General features: G+C 59.4%; 1 protein-coding gene across 7 annotated transcripts; it reads left to right on the top strand.

Annotated features, from left to right (window-relative positions):
• Positions 1–2,788: 2,788 nt before the first annotated feature.
• Positions 2,789–17,997, top strand: LAT2 (linker for activation of T cells family member 2). Of its 7 annotated transcripts, none has more exons than XM_034670010.1 (13): positions 2,789–3,984; positions 7,759–7,881; positions 8,281–8,320; positions 10,619–10,662; positions 10,813–10,873; positions 11,109–11,146; positions 11,391–11,426; positions 11,507–11,549; positions 12,048–12,103; positions 13,219–13,287; positions 13,580–13,651; positions 14,136–14,221; positions 15,646–17,134. In XM_034670010.1, the coding sequence occupies exons 2-12, from the start codon at positions 7,788–7,790 to the stop codon at positions 14,201–14,203; spliced, it is 621 nt and encodes a 206-aa protein (XP_034525901.1). In that variant the 5' UTR covers positions 2,789–3,984; positions 7,759–7,787; the 3' UTR covers positions 14,204–14,221; positions 15,646–17,134. The 7 variants fall into 7 exon arrangements, with proteins under 7 accessions (XP_034525901.1, XP_034525899.1, XP_034525900.1 ...); XM_034670008.1 differs by lacking the exon at positions 15,646–17,134 and adding an exon at positions 17,141–17,997 and having other exon boundaries at positions 2,790–3,984; XM_034670009.1 differs by lacking the exon at positions 15,646–17,134 and adding an exon at positions 17,188–17,997 and having other exon boundaries at positions 2,790–3,984.
• The last annotated feature ends 1,011 nt before the right edge of the window (positions 17,998–19,008 follow it).

Consider the following 19,008-nt stretch of genomic DNA (forward strand, 5'->3'; position numbering starts at 1 on the left):
CATGCAGGGCCACTAGCCTGTGCGAGGTCTGTTCTCCGAGTGATAACAGCCATAGGGCCTGCTACAACCCAGTGTTGTGCGCGGGCCTTCTTGGTCGGGAAGGGGAGGCAGACAGGGTGTCCCATCCTGGGCCTTGTAAGCAATCCTCGGTGTGTCACAGATGGCTGTCTTGCCCTATGCTCCCCAGACCCAGTGTGCCCGGCGGGCAGGGCCATGACACAGCCCCCCCCCCCGCCCCGGCTGCAGGGAGACCACGTGGCTGGCAGGGTGTTTGGGCAGGGCTCCTGGTGCTTCCTCGGGAGCGTCTGGCCAGAGCCTGGCCGCGTCTGCCCTTTGTTTGGGTGAGCGCTTTGCTCTTGTCTCTCGTGTGTTCTTTGGCCAATCTTGAACCGCGGTGAGATGTTTGATGCTTACATGAGGTTCACAGGCTTCTAAATCCCCACATCTTAGAGGCTTCCCTCGGCAGTTTCTTGCCATGAACATTGAACCAAAGTAATGTGCTTAACTATAACCTACTACCAATCTCTTCCCCCCTCGTAACCACCCTCTAGGTGTAAAATACCAAATATACAAATAAAAGCACGCGATTTCACAACGGCAGGCTCTTTGGCGTTCCGTTTGGGCCCTGCAGGGGACTGTTTCCCATACCTGTACTGTTCACTGTCGGAGGCAAGGTAAACGTTAGTGAAGTCATCAGCGGCCCAGAACTTCCTGAACGGGATGGAGGGAGAGACAGGAGAGAAGCTCTTCAGGTAGCCCAGGGATCCCGTAAATAACACCAAGTTTCCTTGAATTTGGTAGGGGTCTTGATCCCATGCATTATTACGCTCTTGAAATTGAGAGTGAGCTCACTAGATACTTTACATACTTTATCAAAATATAAACAAAATGAGATGAATGATATCCCACCTCACGAGCAGACCTGGCTACTAAATCATGGTCACCAAGAGCAAAATTACTACCACACGTCCATTCAGGTGGCAGACACCACGACCTGACAAACCCGGTTGCTGGAGAGCATGTGGGTCTCATGTCTTAACAGAGGAGCGTAGTGGGAACTACACATGGGGCCTTAGCTTGCAAATGGAATGTTCCCATGTTCTACAGCCCATTGTCCCCCCCACCCCGGGGATGTGCCCCAGAGAGAACATTCACAGCAGCAAAAGCTGTATTCAGATGACGGAATGAACCGTGAAGGCACACACAGATCGGATCGCAACACGGTCGATGGAAAATACACCCAGGCGCTGACAGCATGGTACTTTTTAAAAATACAAAACCCTTGAGAAATCTACGTGCACGTAGAGGACAAAGCAAAAGAAGCGGGTCCTGAGGTGGGGGGAGGCAGAAGAATGAGGGTGCTCTAGGACAAGCTCCTCGGGTAGTGAGTTCACAGCCAAGAATAGATGTCAGAACGGGCTGGGGAGGGAGGAGGGGGTGGGGGGGAGGCTCATGTGCACCTTAAGACGGGTTGGGGTGGCAGATGACATATGTGGGCTCCGGGGGGTTCTAGAATGTCCCACACACTTCTCCAGGTGATTTTCCTGAAGAAAACGCACAGCTTCCCACCAGCCTTTAGGATGATATGTATGACCCCAGAAGAGTCTCAGCTTGGAATCGCTAAGTTGTCAGAGCTGTTGCATTGCCGCCTGGGCCTCTTGATTGGGTCACCAATGTGCGCACGGCAGGTACTGAGTGAACTGAAAAGCCAGGTGTCTCTGGAGTGACGAAAAAGGTTTAGCGCTGGAGCGTGGTGATGGTCGTACAACATTGTGAATGTAGTGCTACTGAATCGCACACTGAAACGTGGTTTAAATGGTCATGAGAAACGTGTAACACACAAAAACTACTGAATTATAAACAAAAAAAATTTAAACCTTAAGGGCACTAGAATTAACACAACTGGATGTGAACTGTCCAGTTTTTCAGGCTTATTTTCTAAGTCACAACCCAATGGTTTATAAATAAAATAGAACCTTGGAGGACTTTGAAAATTGCCTAGAAGGGGGCAGCACCCTTTTTCCACTCGTACAAAAAGGGTCTCCGGTTGGCCAGCCCCCATCATTTAGATGGGAAATGGGCTCAGAAAGGGTTTGAGAGCTCCTAGGTCTCACTGCAGATTGACCTGGTTAGATTACCAGTGGTTAGAGGTCACTTCTGCCATTGCCAAGAAGGCCCAAGACAGAAGCCAGGTGTAGGACAGCTCCTTCCCATTGGACAGGGGGAGCCTCTGTCAGTTTCTGCCAGCTGGAAACCCACAGTCCAGGGACCAACAGACACCAAGGCCGGCTCGGCCAGGTCGTGTGAGTGAGGGTCAGGCAGGTGGCCCCAGCAAGGAGAGTTGCTGGCATGCACCCATCGATCTCCCTGCACTTGTGGGTGCTGGGAGGACAACAGACTGGAGACTTAAGGGTCTGGGTTCAAATGCAGCATAGCTTCCATGGGCCTCCGGCCTTGTGCCTGTATAAGTGACATCCAGGGGGCCGGTTACCAAGGGAACTGAGTGCAGCATTGCTTAGCGGGGAACAAAGGAGTGTGGTGGTACCCTCACAGGCGCAGGTCTGGGAGTCAGACAAAGCTCGAGCGGCCCAAGGGGTGGGGACAAGCTCCTGGCAGCGAGGCCCACAGGATCTCCCCACATCAAGGCTCGGCTGGCGCACTACCCTTCTTTCCCACGAGGTGGCAGCTGCAGGCAGCCCTGGCCCTGGCCTTTGGGGCTGGGCCTCCTGTCTGAGCCCTGGCCACCCTGGACAGGCTGAAAGAGAAACCCAGTCCTCTGGCCCAGAGAGGCCCCTGGGGCTGAAAGAGAAACCCAGTCTCCTGCTCAGAGGGGCCCCTGGGACCGGGAAACCCAGGTTCTGAAATGCCAGACTGACGGGGGTTTCCCTGGGGTCTCCTGGGAGTGGAGGTGCCACCAGGAGTTTGATGGCTTTGGGCCACTCGCTTAATGCCCACTAACAGGAGGCCCAGAAGCACCCTATATGTTTATGGGCCCCCCAGGAGCAGGTGATGGTGATGGCAGGAGCGGCAGCCTCAGGAGAGGGCTTCTAGGAACTGGGGTGGGGAGGAGTAGGGGGAAACCATGGCTTGTGGATCGTTCGCCGTTCTCCCGTCCTCGAGCTTGCCTCCCTGTCCTGCTTCCTCTGGCGCTATGGCTGGCCAGCTGCGGCGTTGTTCGGCCCTCCCTGGCGTGCGCCTGCCCCGCATCCCTCTGCCCCATGTTCCGTGGGAGGATGCACGGTGTCCATGTGTGTGTCCATGTGCGCGCGTGTCCTGTTCTCTGGCACTCCTGCTCCCTGAGTGTCTCTCTCTTGCTCTCTCCCTCTGTGCGTCTCTGAGGATCTGTGGGTCTCTGTCATCTGTGTCTGTGTCTCTTGGTGTATCTCAGGCTTTGCTTGTCCCTGGAGAAGAAAGGACACTGTGTCTCTGTGTGTGCCGTGTGTGTCTGTCTGTCTGTCTGTCTGTGTCTCAGCCTCTCCCTGCTTATATATTTTTCCTGTGTGTGTCTGGTCCTCTCCCTCTCTGGGTGTGTGTGTCTCCATGTCTTCCTGCTCCCTGGCTGCCTGTGTGTGTGTCCGTGTGAGCACCCCTACTTCGTTCTCTTTCTCCCCGGCCCTCTGTGTGTCTCTTCCTCTTTGTGTGACTTGGGTTACGCGTGTATATTTAGTGTGTGTGTGTGTGTGTGTGTGTGTGTGTGTGTGTCCGTGTCTTTGTCCTCTCTGAGCCTGTGAGCGTGTCTGTCTCTCTCTCTCCCCTGTCTGTCTCTCAGTGTCTCTCCCTGTCTCTGCGAGTGTCTCTACGTCCCCGTCTGTGCACAGCAGAGCCGGTCCGGCCGAGCAGCGGATGTGTGAGGGATGATTCAGGGGCTGACAGGAAGCCCGCTGCCTCGCCTGCTGCCCGCCAGTGTCTGCAGCATCGGCGTCCGCTCAGGCAGGTGTGTGGGCTCAGGATGAGGTGGCCGCAGTAGGAGCCCCCAACTCCCAGGTAAGTCTTTCTCGGGAGCACCTGGAGCCTGGCCCGGCGCAGGGGTCCTGAGGCTGCCTCCCACCAACACCCCCCGGGGTGGGAATGGCCTGCAGAGGGCTGTGGGGGGTGCCTGGCTGGGGGCGGTGGGAAGATGCCAGGACACCCGGCTCTCCCTCGCTTGGCCCCAGTCCTGCCCTGGTGGCCCTGGCTAGGGAGCCCTCTCTCCGGCCCCTGCGGCACTCAGAGGGCAGCCCGTTTCTGGGGCTCGGGCGCTTTCCCACCCTCGCCTTCCCCAGCCCAGCCTACACAGGCCTGGGAAGCCCCCAGTGTGGTCTCATCGCTTCCAGGGACCAGCGAGGGGCCTGACCCATGGGCCTTGGTTTCTCCATCTGGAAAACGGGACTGTAACATCCCTGCCACTAAGCTATGGGAGGATGAGGTTAGACCCTCCGGCCAAGTGTGCCCAGGGCCTGCCTCCCCCGAGCCAGACGGAAGCAGCCCTCCCGCCGCCCCTGCCCAGCCCCCAGCCTGGCCCACCAGCTCTCTGCTGGGGAGCTCCTCGACCCTGACCGTCACCATCCCTCACCTCTGCCCCAGGACCAGGGCTGTCCAGGCCCCCACACTGGCCACCTGAGCGTTAGGAGCCTCCATTAGAGGCCCCTGGGTCGGCCTTAGCTGAAGGCCAAGCTGACATGGGAAAACGGAGCAGGCGTCAGAGCAGAGCCCCTCCGATGAAGACTTCCCAGGGCTCCACCGAACCTCTGGCTCCGTTCCTACCCCATAGCCCCGCTCTGTGGCCCTGGGAGGCCTCCGTTTCCCCATGTACAGCCCGAGGCGGGCGGGAGATTGGTCGGTAGGTCTCTGAGGGCCTTTCGGGGGCTGGAGGCTGGTACACTCTGGCTTGCCCAGCCCAGCCCCGAGGGCTTTCCCCCAGCCCGGCTGTTGCAAACTTTGTTCATCTGAGAACTGCGCACTTCCCTTTGTGCTATTTTGGCCTGCAGCACCTCGGCCTGTGGCCTCACCTCCCCACCCCACCCAGCCCTGCCTGCCCCTTGGGGCCCTCATGGGGCCACTGGGCCTGCCTCTCCTGGGGGCTCAGCCTTCTCCCCCAGCCCTCTTCCGCCCACCCTCAGAACCTGGGTGGGAAACCCAGGCCGGAGGGCTGATTGACTCAGTCTGGGGGCAGCCGCAGGCACGTTCCCCAAAAACGCTCTTATAAGAAATATTTCATGGTTCTTAAAAAGGTAATATAAGACCGGGGTCAAAGAGCAGGAAGGGCCTTGGGGGTCAGCCGGCCTGAGCCTGGGGATCCTGGCTCTGTGACTGGCCAGCTGGGTGAATTTGGACCCAGTGCCCGCCTTTCTGGGCCTTGCTCTCCTCCCGGGCATCTCCCACATGACACTTGGCGTGTCTGTGACAACTGAGGGGCTGGGGCGGATCCCAGCCTGCCCTGGGGCCCGGCACGACTGCCCGAGGTGGAGGGAGGCTCTGGTAAGGTTGCTCCACGCTGTCCGCTGCTGCCACCCACCCCCAAAAGGCTGCCCCTTCCCCTCCCACAGGGACCGTGATGATGGCAACGCACAGTAGTCATCGAACTGTGTCTCCCCCACCTTCTGTATCACTCAATGCTGGGCCTCATGACAAACCCGAGGGATGAGTGTCATTATTTCCTCATTTCCGAGGGGCTACCGAAGGCCAGCAATGCCGGGCTTCAACAGCAGAGGCCCATTTGGCATTCTTGTGCTCCCCGCCTCCCTCCCCCAGTGCCAGGCGGATAGGGTGGACCGGGACTGGGGGCACCCCGACCGTGCTGCTTGTCCCAGGAGAGCAGGGGCGTCCAGGAAGCAAGAGGGCTCTCTGGTGGCCAGGATCCCCTGGGAAGGAGGGCCGCCCTTCCCCGGGATGGCCACGAAGGTCAGCAGGCCGGATCCTGGGGCCTCAAATGCCAGGCCTCGGGAGCACGAGGGAGTTCCCCAAACCAGCCGGCCAGAATGAAGAGCCCTAGCAGGTTTCCCTCTGGGAAGCCCAGACAATAAGCCAGACTGCTTATATAAGCCAGCAGTTCTTTGAGGAAGGCACTGGGTTGATCCCCATTTTATAGACGAGAAGACTGAGGCCAACAGACCCCAAGGCACAGGCAGGAGTCCTCCCTCCACCACCTGGTGCTCCCAACCCCTTGGGGCTTGCAGAGAGCCTGCTGCAGTGCAGCCGTGGTGGGTGGAAGGAGGAGGGTGTGCAGGCTGGGAGGGCAGTGCCCAGGCCCCGAGAGCAGGGTGCTCCCCACAGACACCCCCCTATCCCATCCCGAGGTTTGAGAATTCTGGTGTTCCCACTGACTCACCTGGTGTTTGGGGACGGAGAGGCGGCTTCTCCAGGACAGCCCCAGTGGAGGCTCATTGTGGCTCAGAGGCTCCTTGTCATTTGTGCCGTGAGGGTGCGGGAAGCTCAGAGACGTGATGGGGACAGCCGGGTGCAGCCAAGGCCTCAGGGGAGCCCAAAACAGGAGCTGGGCAGTACAGAGCTCAGCTTCTCCCTGAGCCTCACCTTCCCCAGCTGTGAAGTGGGGAGAAACCCTCCTCCTGGGTGGCCGAGCCAGGAAAAATTATATGCACAGAGGGGGCGCTCGGGGTGTGGGCTCCACGTGCCTGCCATGGGGCAGGGCCCCTTTGGAGATCCCACTGTGGCCCTCAGCTGTGTCCCCGGCCATGGCCAGGAGACTGAGTCTCTCTAGTTGCAAAGATTCTCCTTGGAAGCCCCTTAAAGAGGGCTGTACTTGCCCTCCCCAGGCCCTGGTGTGTGGCTGCCTGTGGCTTCGCCAAGGAGTGGCCATCATAGCATTTCTCCACCACTGGGACCAGTCACTGACCCCGCAGCAGTGGCCCAGTGCCAGGTGGGGTTCAGAGCCTCCTCACCCGGCAGAGTTCCCCTCCCAGCACATCCCACCTCCACCAGCCCAGGGCAGCCCACCCAGAGGTCTCTACCCAGAGCACCCTTCTTCCCCTTATGCCCTCAGGACCCCCCCTCCCTGTGTTTAAAGAATGGAAACCCCAAGATGCCTGGGTGGCTCAGTCGGTTAAGCGTCTGCCTTCGGCTCAGTTGAGAGTCTGACTTTAGCTCAGATCATGATTCCAGGGTCCTGGGATTGAGTCCCTCATTGGGCTCCCTGCTCAGTGGGGAGCCTGCTTCTTCCTCTGCCTGCCGCTCCCCCTGCTTGTGCTCTCTCTCCCTCTGACAAATAAATAAAATCTTTTTTAATAAAGAAAGAAAGAAAGTACAAAAATCCCACTCCCAGCTCTGCCCTGGTTTTGAGTGGGGGGGCATGGATAGGGGCAGAGAAGCACCCTGTGGTGCGTGGTGGCTGCCAGGGCTCCCGTGTGGAAGGGGCCACGGACTGAGCTCAGGGAGCAAAGTTGGGTTCACAGGAGGCAAAAGGATGCAGAGCCAGAGTTAGGGTCCAGAGGCCAGAATTTGAATCCTGTCCTTCCCCTTTGCAGCTGGGACCCCAGCCTCACTTTCTATATTTGTGAAATGTTGGGAGCCTCTCCCTGCCATGGGTGGTTTTGTGTATTAAGTGAGGGCACGTTTGAGGCATGTACACATGGTGCTGTCTGGTGGGTCCCCAGAACCGTCCAGCACTTACCAAGTGTTGGGGTTGGCCCTGGGGAGCCAGGGTGTGGGTCTGGGGTCAGATGAGGGAGCAGGGCTCAGCTGCTGGGCTGTTGGGACAGGGGTGACAGACAGCCGACTCGGGGGGACTCTGGAGGGCTGGTCACAGGGGGTCCTACATTGCAGCACTGCAGGACACGTGGCCAGGAGTGGACATGAATGTGGAGAGCGAGCTGCTGTGGCCCGGAGTGGGCCTGCTGCTGCTGCTGGGGACGGTGGCCGGCCTGTGCGTGCGCTGCTCCCGCCCAGGTAAGGGCGTGCTTGGGTCCCCAGCCCTGGCTGAGGTCCAAGGGCAGTCAGAGAAGTTTCACGAGGCAGGGAGAAAGCCCCTAAACTACCCCTGAAACAATGGGTCTGGCTCACCGTGGGGCTTTGGTTTTGCTGGGGCAGGGGGTCTGGGGCAGGGGAATGTTCTGGAAAAACGGGGGAGGGGGGCCTACTGCACTGTCTGCAGCATCCACCTTCTCCACACTCTGCTCTCCTAATAAGTGGAGAACAAGCACCCTGTCCATGACGGGTGGCCCACAGGGTTTGGCGGTCTGGCCCACACATCCCATTTGAGGCCTGCCCAGGGCACAGAGAGGGACCTCAGGTCTCAGTTCCCATCCCAGCTTGGGGACGCTCACTAATCCCGTTTTGTTCTCGCAGCTGTGAAGAAGTCCGAGAAGATCTATGAGCAGAGGAGCTTGTGAGTGCCTCGGTGTCCCCAGCCCAGGGACTCCACGTGCCCTGTCGTGGGCATCTACATGGGTGTCCCCTCGTGTGTCCACGCACCCCTTCCCTCACCCCCTCCCACCTCCTCCACACCAGGCTCTAATGGGTCCTGAGCAGTCCAGGGAGGGAGGGAGGAAGGGAGGGACCCTCAGGGCTGTCCATGCACTTGCCCTCAACCTGGTCCGGGAGGGCTTTGGGGGGAGGAGGTGCCACTCTCCAGCATGCCCCCCTGCATCTCCAGAGATCCCCCCTCTGCCCCCCAGCCTGGGGGAGCCCACTGTGCTGGTGCTGGGGGTTGACAGAGACTCCTGCCCTCCCAGGCAATGTGGGGAACAGAAACTGGGCACAAAGCAAAATGTGAGCTGTGTGCAGGTCTCCCTAACAGAGCTCCAGGAGGATGTGGGCATGCCCTCGGGGGGTCGGGAAGGCCGGACGGAGGAGGTGGGGAGGATGTTAAGAGAGAAAGAAGGCAAAAGGGGACATTCCAGAGAGAGAACAGCGTGGGCGGTTGCCCCGCAGGACTGGCCCGGACACTTTCCTCTGGGGAAGAGGTGGCACGTGTGGACATATGTTGAGAGGAGCTGGATGAGGGGGGAGGAGAGCCCATGGCCTTTGTCCGAAGGGCCCAGGGAGCCACAGAGGAGCTAGGAACAGGGAAGTAGGGGTGGAGAGGAAATGCGGGGGTGGGGATCACTGACCCCAGGCCTTGGGGGCAGGCGAGCTGCTCTATGTATGAGCCCTGGGAGGGTCAGCCGTGAGGGACACTGCAGACCAAGGTGTGGCCCAAGGACAACCCAGGGAGGGAGGGGGGCGGCCCCTGGTGTCCTTGTGCTGAGCAGGAAAGTGACCGACCGAGCGCCTGGGGCCTCTGAGCCCTGCGTGTACACATGCGCACGGGCCAGCACGCCCACTCACACCCACACCCCCCCCACACACACTCCTGCTTCAGGCGTGCGCCCCTCTCCCCGCCACTGTGTGTGTGTGCCTGGGGAAGGAACTCATGTACAAATGCGCACACACACCCTTCTCATTTCCTTTTGCAACTGAAAAACCACAATGAAATTTGAAAATAGAATGTCCCCATCCATGCCCACCCCTGGGGCCGGGGCTGGACTTTTCCACCCCCCACCCCTGCTGTCCCTGCCCCCAGGCAGACCTCCCCAGTATCTCCCCCTCTCTCCTCTCCTCTCAGTGCCTGCCCACTCCCAGCCTCTGATTGATGTTAGAAACATAGGCTGTTTGAGCCAGAAGTGAAACTCTCTCTTAGTGGGAAGTGGGAAGCTGGGCCTGGGCAGGAGGAGGCGGGAGGGGAGACTTGGGTTCTCCCCACTTCACTTGGGTTCAGTCCCGCCCGTGCACTTAGGGCATCCTTCCAAAATCAGGTCACCCTGACATACACACACCCCAGCCACCCCGGGAGCTCCTGGAAGGCTTGGTGAGGTATCCCTTCTGGTCCAGAGGAGGAACCCAAAAGGCTTTCATGTCTAGCTAATCTGCCCTACCATCCTTAGCGGTGGCTTCCATCCTCAAGGGAACTTCATGATCCAAAATGGCAGCTAGAGCTCTAGCCCTCACCTGTGTGTTCCAGGCAGTAGTAAGAATGAAGGACAAGGACATAAGGTGCACCCCTGTTGGCAGTGCTTCCTCTAAAGGAGTTTTCCTGGAAGTCCCAACAATCTTGGCTTTCATTTCATTGACCAGAGCTTAATCACATGGCCTGACTCAGGCACAAGGAAGGCTGGAAAATACCATCTTTTAGATGGGCCTAAATAAAAATCCATTTCAGAGGAAGAAGGGGACACTGGGCATGGCCAGGTACCTTGCTGTGTCTGCTAAGCCTTGAACTTACCTTGCCGGTTACTTGGAAGTAAATGGTGTGTTTGAAAATCTCAAGAAGGGTTGAAGTTACTCTGGTTGAAGTTCCTGAAGGATCGCCCGACTCTCACCTCAGAATCTGAGGGCCACCTCCCCAGCCCTGCCCACAGACCCTCCGCACCATCTCCGGGGTTCCTGGGGAGGCCGTGGAGGCAGCTGGCTCCAGCTCGGGGCCGTGCGAGAAGGGTGGGCGGGGCTGGGGAGCAGTCCGGAAAATGGGGGCATCAGGGCGTCCTGGATCTGAGGCCCAGAGGGATAGCAGCTCCTCCTCACTCTCGCCCTGGTCTGTCCCTCCCCTCTCTGTTCCTCGTCCCTGTCTGTCCATCTCTTCTGTCTCTCTGCCCCTTGGGCTGTGGGAGGCTGGGCCCTGGCTCAGCACAGCTCCATGTTTTTCCAGGGAAGAGAATCAACAGAACTTTGCAGTGGCCCGGACCTATTCCTGTGAGTTCCCCGAACCGCAGGGTCCAGGGATTGGGCTTGGGGTTGGGGGTGTCCATATGGGGACGGTGACCAGGCCCAATCTGGTGGAGTGGGGGGACGGCAATGGCAGGCTGGCCTGGAGGCCCAGACAACACCCCCTTTCCTTTGCAGTGGTCAGGCAGGCCTGGCCAGGGCCCCTGGGGGACACAGATTCCAATGTGGCAGCAACAAGGTAGGAGTAAGCCCCCTGTCCTTGTCCCAGAGGGCTCACAGCCCCATAGGAGGCAATGGGAAGGAGGGCCCTGGGGTCCCCACCTGGCTGAGCTCAGCCCAAGACCTTGGACCTCAGAGCCCCAGAGCTGGATTGTAAAGGCCCCACGAGGGGGCTGTGGGGCTGTGGTTCGGAAACCCCAAGGCCTCTTCCCCACCCGGCTGCCCTCAGCCCCTCCCTCCCCCCTTTCCTGCAGGAAGGACAAGCTGCTGCGGTTCTCCCCCAGCCTCGAAGGTGAGTGGCCCTCAGACACAGGGGTGGGGGCAGGGGTGAGGTAGGACAGGTCCTGTGCAGGGGAGGCCTGGGGGGGCCAAGGGAGCTGGGCTAGGAGGCCCTGGGGTTGGCCTAGTGGGGGAGGGGCTGGAGAGAAGGTGTAAAGGTGGGAAGGTAGGCAACACCTGGGCCCTTGAAGGCCCCTCCCTGGGGAAGGGGATAGGGTAGGGGCAGGAGGAAGCCATGAGCCCCACCTTTCTTCCAGATTCTGAGTCCTCCAGGTACCAGAACTTCAGCAAAGGTGGGTGGGATCTTGGGCGGTGGGGGCGCGGTGGGGCCCACAGCCCAGTGCCCGGGCCTAATCCTCGCCTCCTCCTGCAGGGAGCAGACACAGATCCAGATCCGGATCCGACGCAGCTTACATGTGAGTGGTCTTCTGCGGGCCGCACTTCCTCCCCGACCCTACCCACCCCCGCCGAGCTTCCCCCTTATGAAAGCTGCCTGCCCTAGAACCCACTGGCCCAGGCAGGTAGCCTCACTTCCCCTCCGGTGGCCATGGCTTTGTGGGGACGGGGACGTGGCCCTACTCTAGAGAGAGCTTGTCTGGGGGACTCATCCTGCATCACCCAGAGATAAGTTCCATGAACCCCAGAGAGGATGGGGCCATATTCAGGGATGTCTCTTCATCTCACAGATGGGTAAACTGAGGCCCGGGGAAGCTGGGGACTTGCCTAGAGTCACAAGTCAGGATGGCTGGAGCCAGGCTCGGTGGCTCAGGGGCCCAGGGAAGAGGAACGGAGGGACCAGGGAAGAACCGGGGGGTGGGGGGCGATGATGGCTGGAGCAGGCCTGTCCCCCCGATGCCCCCGCCCCAAACCCCGGCCTTCCCAGCAACTGCTCTGTGTCTGTGTTTTCTTGCCAGAGACCCCATCACCACAGACTATTACAACTGCGGACAGTTCCAGAAGCCCAGGGAAGGTGAGGCAGAAGAGGGGGAGGGGGAGGGGGAGGGGTGCTGAGCTGCAGAAGCCAGACTCCCCAGGCCAGAGGCAGTTGGAAGGCCATGGTGGAGGAGAAGGAGGCTGGGCCTCGATTTGGATGGATGGCAGAGCTCCGGGGCGGGGGTGGGGGGGGGGGCGGCTGGGGGCAGGAGCCCGGGAGCAGAGTAGGGAAGGGATGTGTGGGAGGCAGAGTGGGGAGAGGGTAGTAGGCCACAGAGGTGAGGGAAGCAAAAAGGGAGCTGGGGCCAGGGGCAGTGGGCCCGCATCAGGGCTGGGCAGCCACTGATGAGTACATGTGGGACCTTGGAGGAAGGCCCTGGGCTGGGCAGCCTTGCTGACAGACCCAGAGCTCTGCAGGCTCTGAGGAGCCTGGGATCTTGGGCCCTTCACACCTTGGCTTTACAGAAGAGGAAACTGAGGACCGAGGACGGGCAGGGCCTGCTGAGAGGTGCTCAGGTCTGGGGCTCCTGCCCGGGCCACGCTGGGCTGGGGGGGTGGGGCCCATGGTGGGCAGAGAGAGGGGTCCTCTTCTTCCCCCCTGCCCCTGCCAAATATGGGAGGGACCCTCATCTCTTGGAGCCCCTTTAGCACAGATGGCTGCTGGGTGGGGCAGCGGTTACAGCTCAGCTCTCAGGGCCGATGAGGGTGTGCCAGGCTCTGCTACGGCCATATCCAGCCTAGGGCCACCCTGGCCTGCCCGAAGGTATGGCTTTAGGACCAGCCTAGGCCTGCTTCCCATCTCTCCTCGGCCCCCAGGGGCTCTCCCTGCCAATGAGCCTCCCTCCCTCCAACTATCCACCTGCCTGGTTGCAACCCTGTCCCCTAATCTCCCCTCCCCAATGCGTGTGGGGTGACCTCAGAAGGCCATGAAGGAGCGTAGGGTGGAGGCCACTGGAACCAGGCCAACATCCACTAAGAATCTTGTTTAGGAGAATATTCAGAGACCCCATGAGGGACCCAGAGGGCTGGGGGCTTGGCAGAACAGGTCACCTACTAAAGGAAGGAGGGAGGAAGGGAGGGAGGGAGGGAGGAAGAGCCAGGTCTGCCGGGCAGGGCCCCCAGCAACCACAGCCCTCACCCCGTCCCTGGCAGATGACGATGATGATGACGCCAATTCCTACGAGAACGTGCTGATCTGCAAGCAGAAGGACCCCGAGTCAGGTGAGGCCGGCAGCCCGGGAACTGGGCAGGGAGGCAGGCCTCCTCGGCCAGGCCCGCCTACACCGGTGAGATCTGAAGCCCCCACCGCCGAAGGTACCACCTGCCTCGAAGCCCAAAGGGTCACGGTTTGCCCGAGTACATGGACGAGGCCCCAGGGGCCCGGCCTTAGTGACCATACACGGAGAGGATCCCTTCTTTCTCTGACGGGCTGAGCCCACGCACCTCCTTGGCCTGAGGACGAGCCCTGTTGGCTGCCACCTGTCCCAGCCCCTTTCCTGGTGTCTCCCTGCAGGCGACGAGGGATCGGAAGATTACCAGAACTCAGCATCCATCCGGCAGTGGCGGGAGTCCAGGAGGATCGTGGGTACGTGCCGGAGAGCAGGGGCTCCCTAAGGGTTGGCTTCAGCAGGCTGGGGAGGGCCTGGCCTGGGAGGATCGGGCAGGTTGGGGGAGAGGGAGAGTCGGGGGGCTTGGCCTGGGAGGATCAGGCAGGTTGGGGGAGAGGGAGAGTCAGGGGGCTTGGCCTGGGAGGATCGGGCAGGGCAGGCTCCTTGCAGCCCTTGCAGTTGACTTCCTAGTGAAGCTTCTGGCCCATCAGCGTGGCCTGGAACCACGCCAGGACCAGGACACCCCTCAGAAATCTCTGGCAAACCCCAGAGGTGGGACCGGCACAGTGTTCTGTGTAACATTTCCTGCAGGCTGTTTTGTGGCACCTGGGGCCTGGGCCCGAGCCTCTGGCTGGGGGAACAGGTGTGGGTGTGTCCACATGAACAGTCTGACCACCATCTGCCCATCTACCCACTGGTCCACAGAGCAAGTCCCGAGGGAAGTGCCTCTGTCCCTGGCAGGCAGCCCAGACGAGGACAGCGAGGACCCCGATTATGTGAATCAGAATGTGGCAGCCATAGAAGCCTAGGAAGGATCTGGAAGGAAGGTACAGCTGCTCCTCTCCAGCTGCCTTGGCCCAGGGTGGTGGACCTCACAGGGCTGAAGGGCCCCATCCCAAGGGAAAAAAAGGGCTGGAGGAGCCACACGGGGGGCCCCAGCGGGGGGTCAAGGGGCAGCAGCCATGGGTGCTGAAATGGGTGGCTCTGTAGGGTGTTGGGACCGAGCTCCTGAGCCGTCCGTGCCCATCCTGCCCGCAACGCCCACCCCCGGCCTGGTGAGGTCACAGCTCCACGGCAGGCATAAGGGTCTCGGGCTGCTGTTGAGGGGTTAGGCTGGGGAGGCTGGGGAGTTGTGGGGTGAAGGGCTGGGCTCCGGGTGGCTCTCTGCAGCCTCGAGCGAGTGACTTAACCTTCTGGGACTATTTCCTCGCTTGCAAAATGGAGCAAATGGGACTCAGCACATGCAGGACACAGGGACAGGGGTGGGACTGGGAGGTAGAGGATGGCGCCCATGACGGTCGCGGCTGGACCGCGTGCAGCACCACCGTGCCGGCCAGCATGGGACCGAGTGCTCCCGCGCACCGGCTCGGGCTCCCCAAATGCACAGAGCGCTCAGCCTCCTACCCTGGGTCCCACTCAGAGTCAGCTGTTGGGGCCCAGGCTGTGCCACTGCGTGGGAGGCAGGACCGACCCCAGAAGGCTCTCGAAGGCAGGCGGGTGGGAGACTCCTGGGCTGTGAGAGCCCCCCCCCAGCAGGAGAGGCCTCAGAAGCGTGAGCCCACCGCTCACACACTCCCCGGCATCTAGGGGGCCCCTGCTGGGGACAACTTGGCCTTAGGTGTTGGGGACCCAGCAATAAACGAAATCCACCCATGGGTGTGGACCCTGGAGCGTGTGACCCTTGATCTCAGGGTTGTGAGTTCAAGCCCCGCGTGGGGTGTAGAGATAACTTAAAAATAAAATCTTAAAAAAGAAAAAAATCTACCCAAATCCCAGACCGTTCAGGACTTCATTCTGGTGAGAGTGATGACACAAATGGCTGTGGGCTGAGAGAGAGGACAGGAAGGACAGACAGCATGTGAGGGGGTGATAAGCCCCATGGAGACAAACCCGTGGGGAGGAGGCCGCAGACCGCGGGGCTGGGCTGGCCAGGGCAGCTGGGGGTGCTCCCCACGCCACCAGGCGAAGGACGTGCAGGGGGGCAGAAGTGTGCCCAGAGTGTCTGACAACAGGGGAAGGGGCAGCCCTGGGGGGGCAGCTGTGCAGCAGCCCCTGGGTTTTCTGAGATGGGAGGGGGTGCGGCTTGGGAGCCTGGGAATGATCCCTGGCTGCTGAGGAGGGAAGTGAATCCAGGGGGGCAGCAGGGGTGCACAGAGACCAGTGAGAATCCAGGTAAAAGGTGACTTCTTGGCCCGGGGAGGAGGCACACATGAATGGGGTTTTGTTTTGTCTTAGATTTCTTTTTTTTAAGTTTATTTTTAAGGAAGCTCTACGCCCAACGTGGGGCTCGAACTCAAGACCCCGAGATCCAGAGTCGCACGCTGTCCTGACTCAGCCAGCCGCCCCCGTCGCCATGTTATTTTTGAAATTTTCTCTTTGACTGCTTTGTTGACCCATTGGTTGTTATCACGTTGTCTGGCCTCCATGTGTTTGCATTTTTCCGTTTTTCTTGTGATTTCTAGCTTCATACCCTTGTGGTCGGAAAAGATGTATGGTATGATCTCAATCTTCTTACGTTTATTGAGGCTTGTTTGGTGGCCTAACATGTGGTCTGTTGGGAAGGATGTTCCATGTGCACTTGAAAAGAATGTGTATTCTGTTGTTCGGGATGGAATATTCTGTATTTACCTGTTACGTCTGACAGGGGAGTAGGTTTTGAAGGTGGAACCCACAGGACTCAGCGATGCACTGGGAGTTGGGGGGGCCAGGTAGAGAGGAGTGAGGGCTGCAGGTTTTTTGGCTGAGCAACGAGAGGATGTCACTGTCCCCGACCAAGGTGTGAGAGGCTGTGGGCAGAGCAGGCCTTGTGGGAAGGCCAGCTTATTTCTGGACCTGGTCGGCTTGAGATGCCCACGTGGAGAGAAATATGAAGTGGGCAGCTAGACAGCTGAGCCCGGACTAAGGGAGAGGCCGGGCTGCAGACAGACGTGGGGTGTCGTCATTGAGAGTGACAACTGTCAGCCCCAGGGGGAGTGAAGCTGAGAAGAGGGGCCAGCACTGAGCTCTGGGGGCCCCCAGGCCTGAGGCTAGGAGGCGAAACAGCAAAGGGCAGTGTCCTGAGCCCGAGGAAGACACTTGGAGAGTGTGAGCAGGCACGAGGCAGGTGGAGACGTACCAAGCACTGGTGGGCACTGGTGAGACTTGGTGGTGGTGCGGAGAAAGCCTGCTTATATTGAGAACACAGGAGTCCCAAGACAGGGAGTGGAGAACATCCCAGAAGTTCCACTTCAAAAGGGAGCAGAGACATGGGGCAGGAGCCAAAGGGGTTGTGCAGGTTTTTGAGCTAGAAGGTGGGGCTGCAGAAAGGGTGCCGTCGGTTCAAGCTTGGGGTCTGGCCGAGGCTGGATGGAACCTTCGCATCCTAGATGCTGTCCCGCTCCAGGGTCCGGACTCCACAGGCCGAAGTCCACGGTGGCCTGCTGAGGGCAGGAGTGACCCGATCCCTGGGTTCAAAGAAGTGCAGGGGTTGCCCAGTGAGGGGGAGGCGGGGTTGAGCTAAAGCTGACGCTCCTGGCAGGTCCCTTCTGGGTGGGAGGGGAGACGGTGGCCTTGGAGGTGAGCGTCAGTCACCAGTCCTGTACTGATGAACCCAGCCTCACCTGGATCCACGAGCACAGGGATTTCAGAGAGAAAGAAGGCTGCTTGATGGTTCCCTGACCCTGACCCAGCTGTCCCAGCGCCGGGGGAAGAAAGTGCCAGTCTAGGCAACCCTTCCGCTTTAACAAACCTTTCTGGTCTTCATCAAGGAGCCGAGGGAACCGCCAGGCTGAAGGCTACTTGTTGCCTCCCCCAGGGTCACTTCTGTCTCCGGAGCTGCCCAACCTCTAGACCCCGATGGTTTACCCGAGAGATGCACTGAGGCATCCCAAGGACCGTCTGTCAGGCCGTGGGGGACCGGCCGGGGAAAGGACAGTTACACGCAGGATCAGCCCCTGGCCTGGCTTCTGCGGGAGCCCGAGGCCGAGGGCAGCATGGCTCCTGCCGTGATCCGATGCCCGAGCATCGAGGCAAGATGCATCCCCATCCCCACGTCTGAAAACAGTGTGTGTCACTGATATGCCCGCGCCTTCTTGCTTTGGATTCAGATTCCAAACTGCTTACTAATGTCAATGGCTGGGATCTTTTTTGTGATCCATAAACCTGTACAGTTAATTTATGTAGGTGGAACCGTATTTAATACTCTACATCTCTGGGTAGAGATTCTCATCTCTCTCGTCTCCGGTAAGCATTACACGTCATTTCAGCAGTTAGGGGGAGCCTGGGGCTCCATTCCTCGGGCCTCAGTTCCCTTGGAAGGGATGAGGCTACAGGGCATCCTGGTGCCCTTCAGTCGGAACATCTGCTGTGGACAAAGCACATCATGTTTCTGGAGAAGGAGTGGCGCAGAGTGGCTGAGTGGTGCCCCTCCGTTGTCCCCGAATCCCACCCCCCGACCCCGGCCGGAGGACTAGACTCGGCTGAGCTGACTTCAGCAGGAACACAGGTGTCTCATGGGAAGCGCAGGGGCCCAAAGGGATCTTCGGAGTCGGAAAAGCCCCAGCCGGAGAAACAAGGTGTTTCCTTCAACTGAAACATCTCAATAAAGCATTTTCTTTTAAGACTAGTGATTCTCATGTCTGCTTTTCCTGCTTCATGCAAAACCTTCCAAGGGGAGTGGAAGTTGAGCCTCTTGCTTAATGGAAAAGGAGGCTGAGGCCCCGAGAGAAAGAGAGAGCGAGCGAGCTGGGGACAGGAACCTGGTCCTGCAGTCCACTCCTCTTACCAGGATGCCACACTGATTCTTTCCAAAAGTTAATGCCATCAGTTAGGAAATGGGATGGAAAACAGAACGCAGCTGCTGGCCAGTTGTTCCTTCACACCCGGGAGTCCCGATCTCACAAGCCCAGAGACAGAGCCGGGTCAGTGGGGCTGCGGTGGGGGCTTGAGGCGGGAGGAGTCCTGCCTCTGCAGTTACGGCCTGGGTGGCAGACACACGCCTCTGGGCCCTGGTCCCCTGCCGACCTCACCGTGATCACAAGGCTCCGAGATGAAGACTGAGATGGAGGAAATATGTTAAAATGTTTTTTAAAACCTCACTTTGCAGTTTTTGAGGACTTAATTATTTTTCTCCACCCCCCTTTTGTAAGATTTTGAGACAGAGGGAGAGAGAGAGTGAGCATAAGCAGGGGGAGGGGCAGAGGGAGAGGGAGAAGCAGGCTCCCCCCTGAGCAAGGAGGCCGATGTGGGGCTCGATCCCAGGACCCTGAGATCATGACCTGAGCCGAAACCAAGAGCCGGACGCTGACCTGACTGAGCCACCTGGGTGGCCCCCATTCTTTCTATGTACATTGGTATTTTTTTATAATTTAAAAAAATGGGGAAAAAAATAGTACCTCGTGAGGAAGGACCGATCACACAAAGTCAGAGAAAATTCACTGGGGAATTCTAAAGCAGCATGCACACGGGGCTGCACAGAAACGGCCACTGTCCCCGGTGACTCCTGCCGGTCCTCTCCAAAGGCCTCACGGTCCCAGGCTGTTCTGAGATGTCTGTCTCCGTCCCTTACCCCATGGAACTGTCCCTAGGCTTCTAGAAGCACTGAGATTAGCTTCATCAGTCTACTGTCTCCATCACC

Source organism: Ailuropoda melanoleuca, chromosome 10 (genome assembly GCF_002007445.2).
Source record: "Ailuropoda melanoleuca isolate Jingjing chromosome 10, ASM200744v2, whole genome shotgun sequence".
NCBI classification, from domain to species: domain Eukaryota; kingdom Metazoa; phylum Chordata; class Mammalia; order Carnivora; family Ursidae; genus Ailuropoda; species Ailuropoda melanoleuca.

What these genes read in the sequence shown, in the direction of transcription:
- LAT2 (XM_034670006.1), top strand. Translation starts at nt 7,788, where the DNA reads ATGAATGTGGAGAGCGAGCTGCTGTGGCCCGGAGTGGGCCTGCTGCTG. An exon ending in AGTGGCCCGGACCTATTCCT is followed by an intron (nt 10,663 to 10,812) that starts GTGAGTTCCCCG and finishes TTTCCTTTGCAG; the next exon opens with TGGTCAGGCAGGCCTGGCCA. An exon ending in TCCAATGTGGCAGCAACAAG is followed by an intron (nt 10,874 to 11,108) that starts GTAGGAGTAAGC and finishes CCTTTCCTGCAG; the next exon opens with GAAGGACAAGCTGCTGCGGT.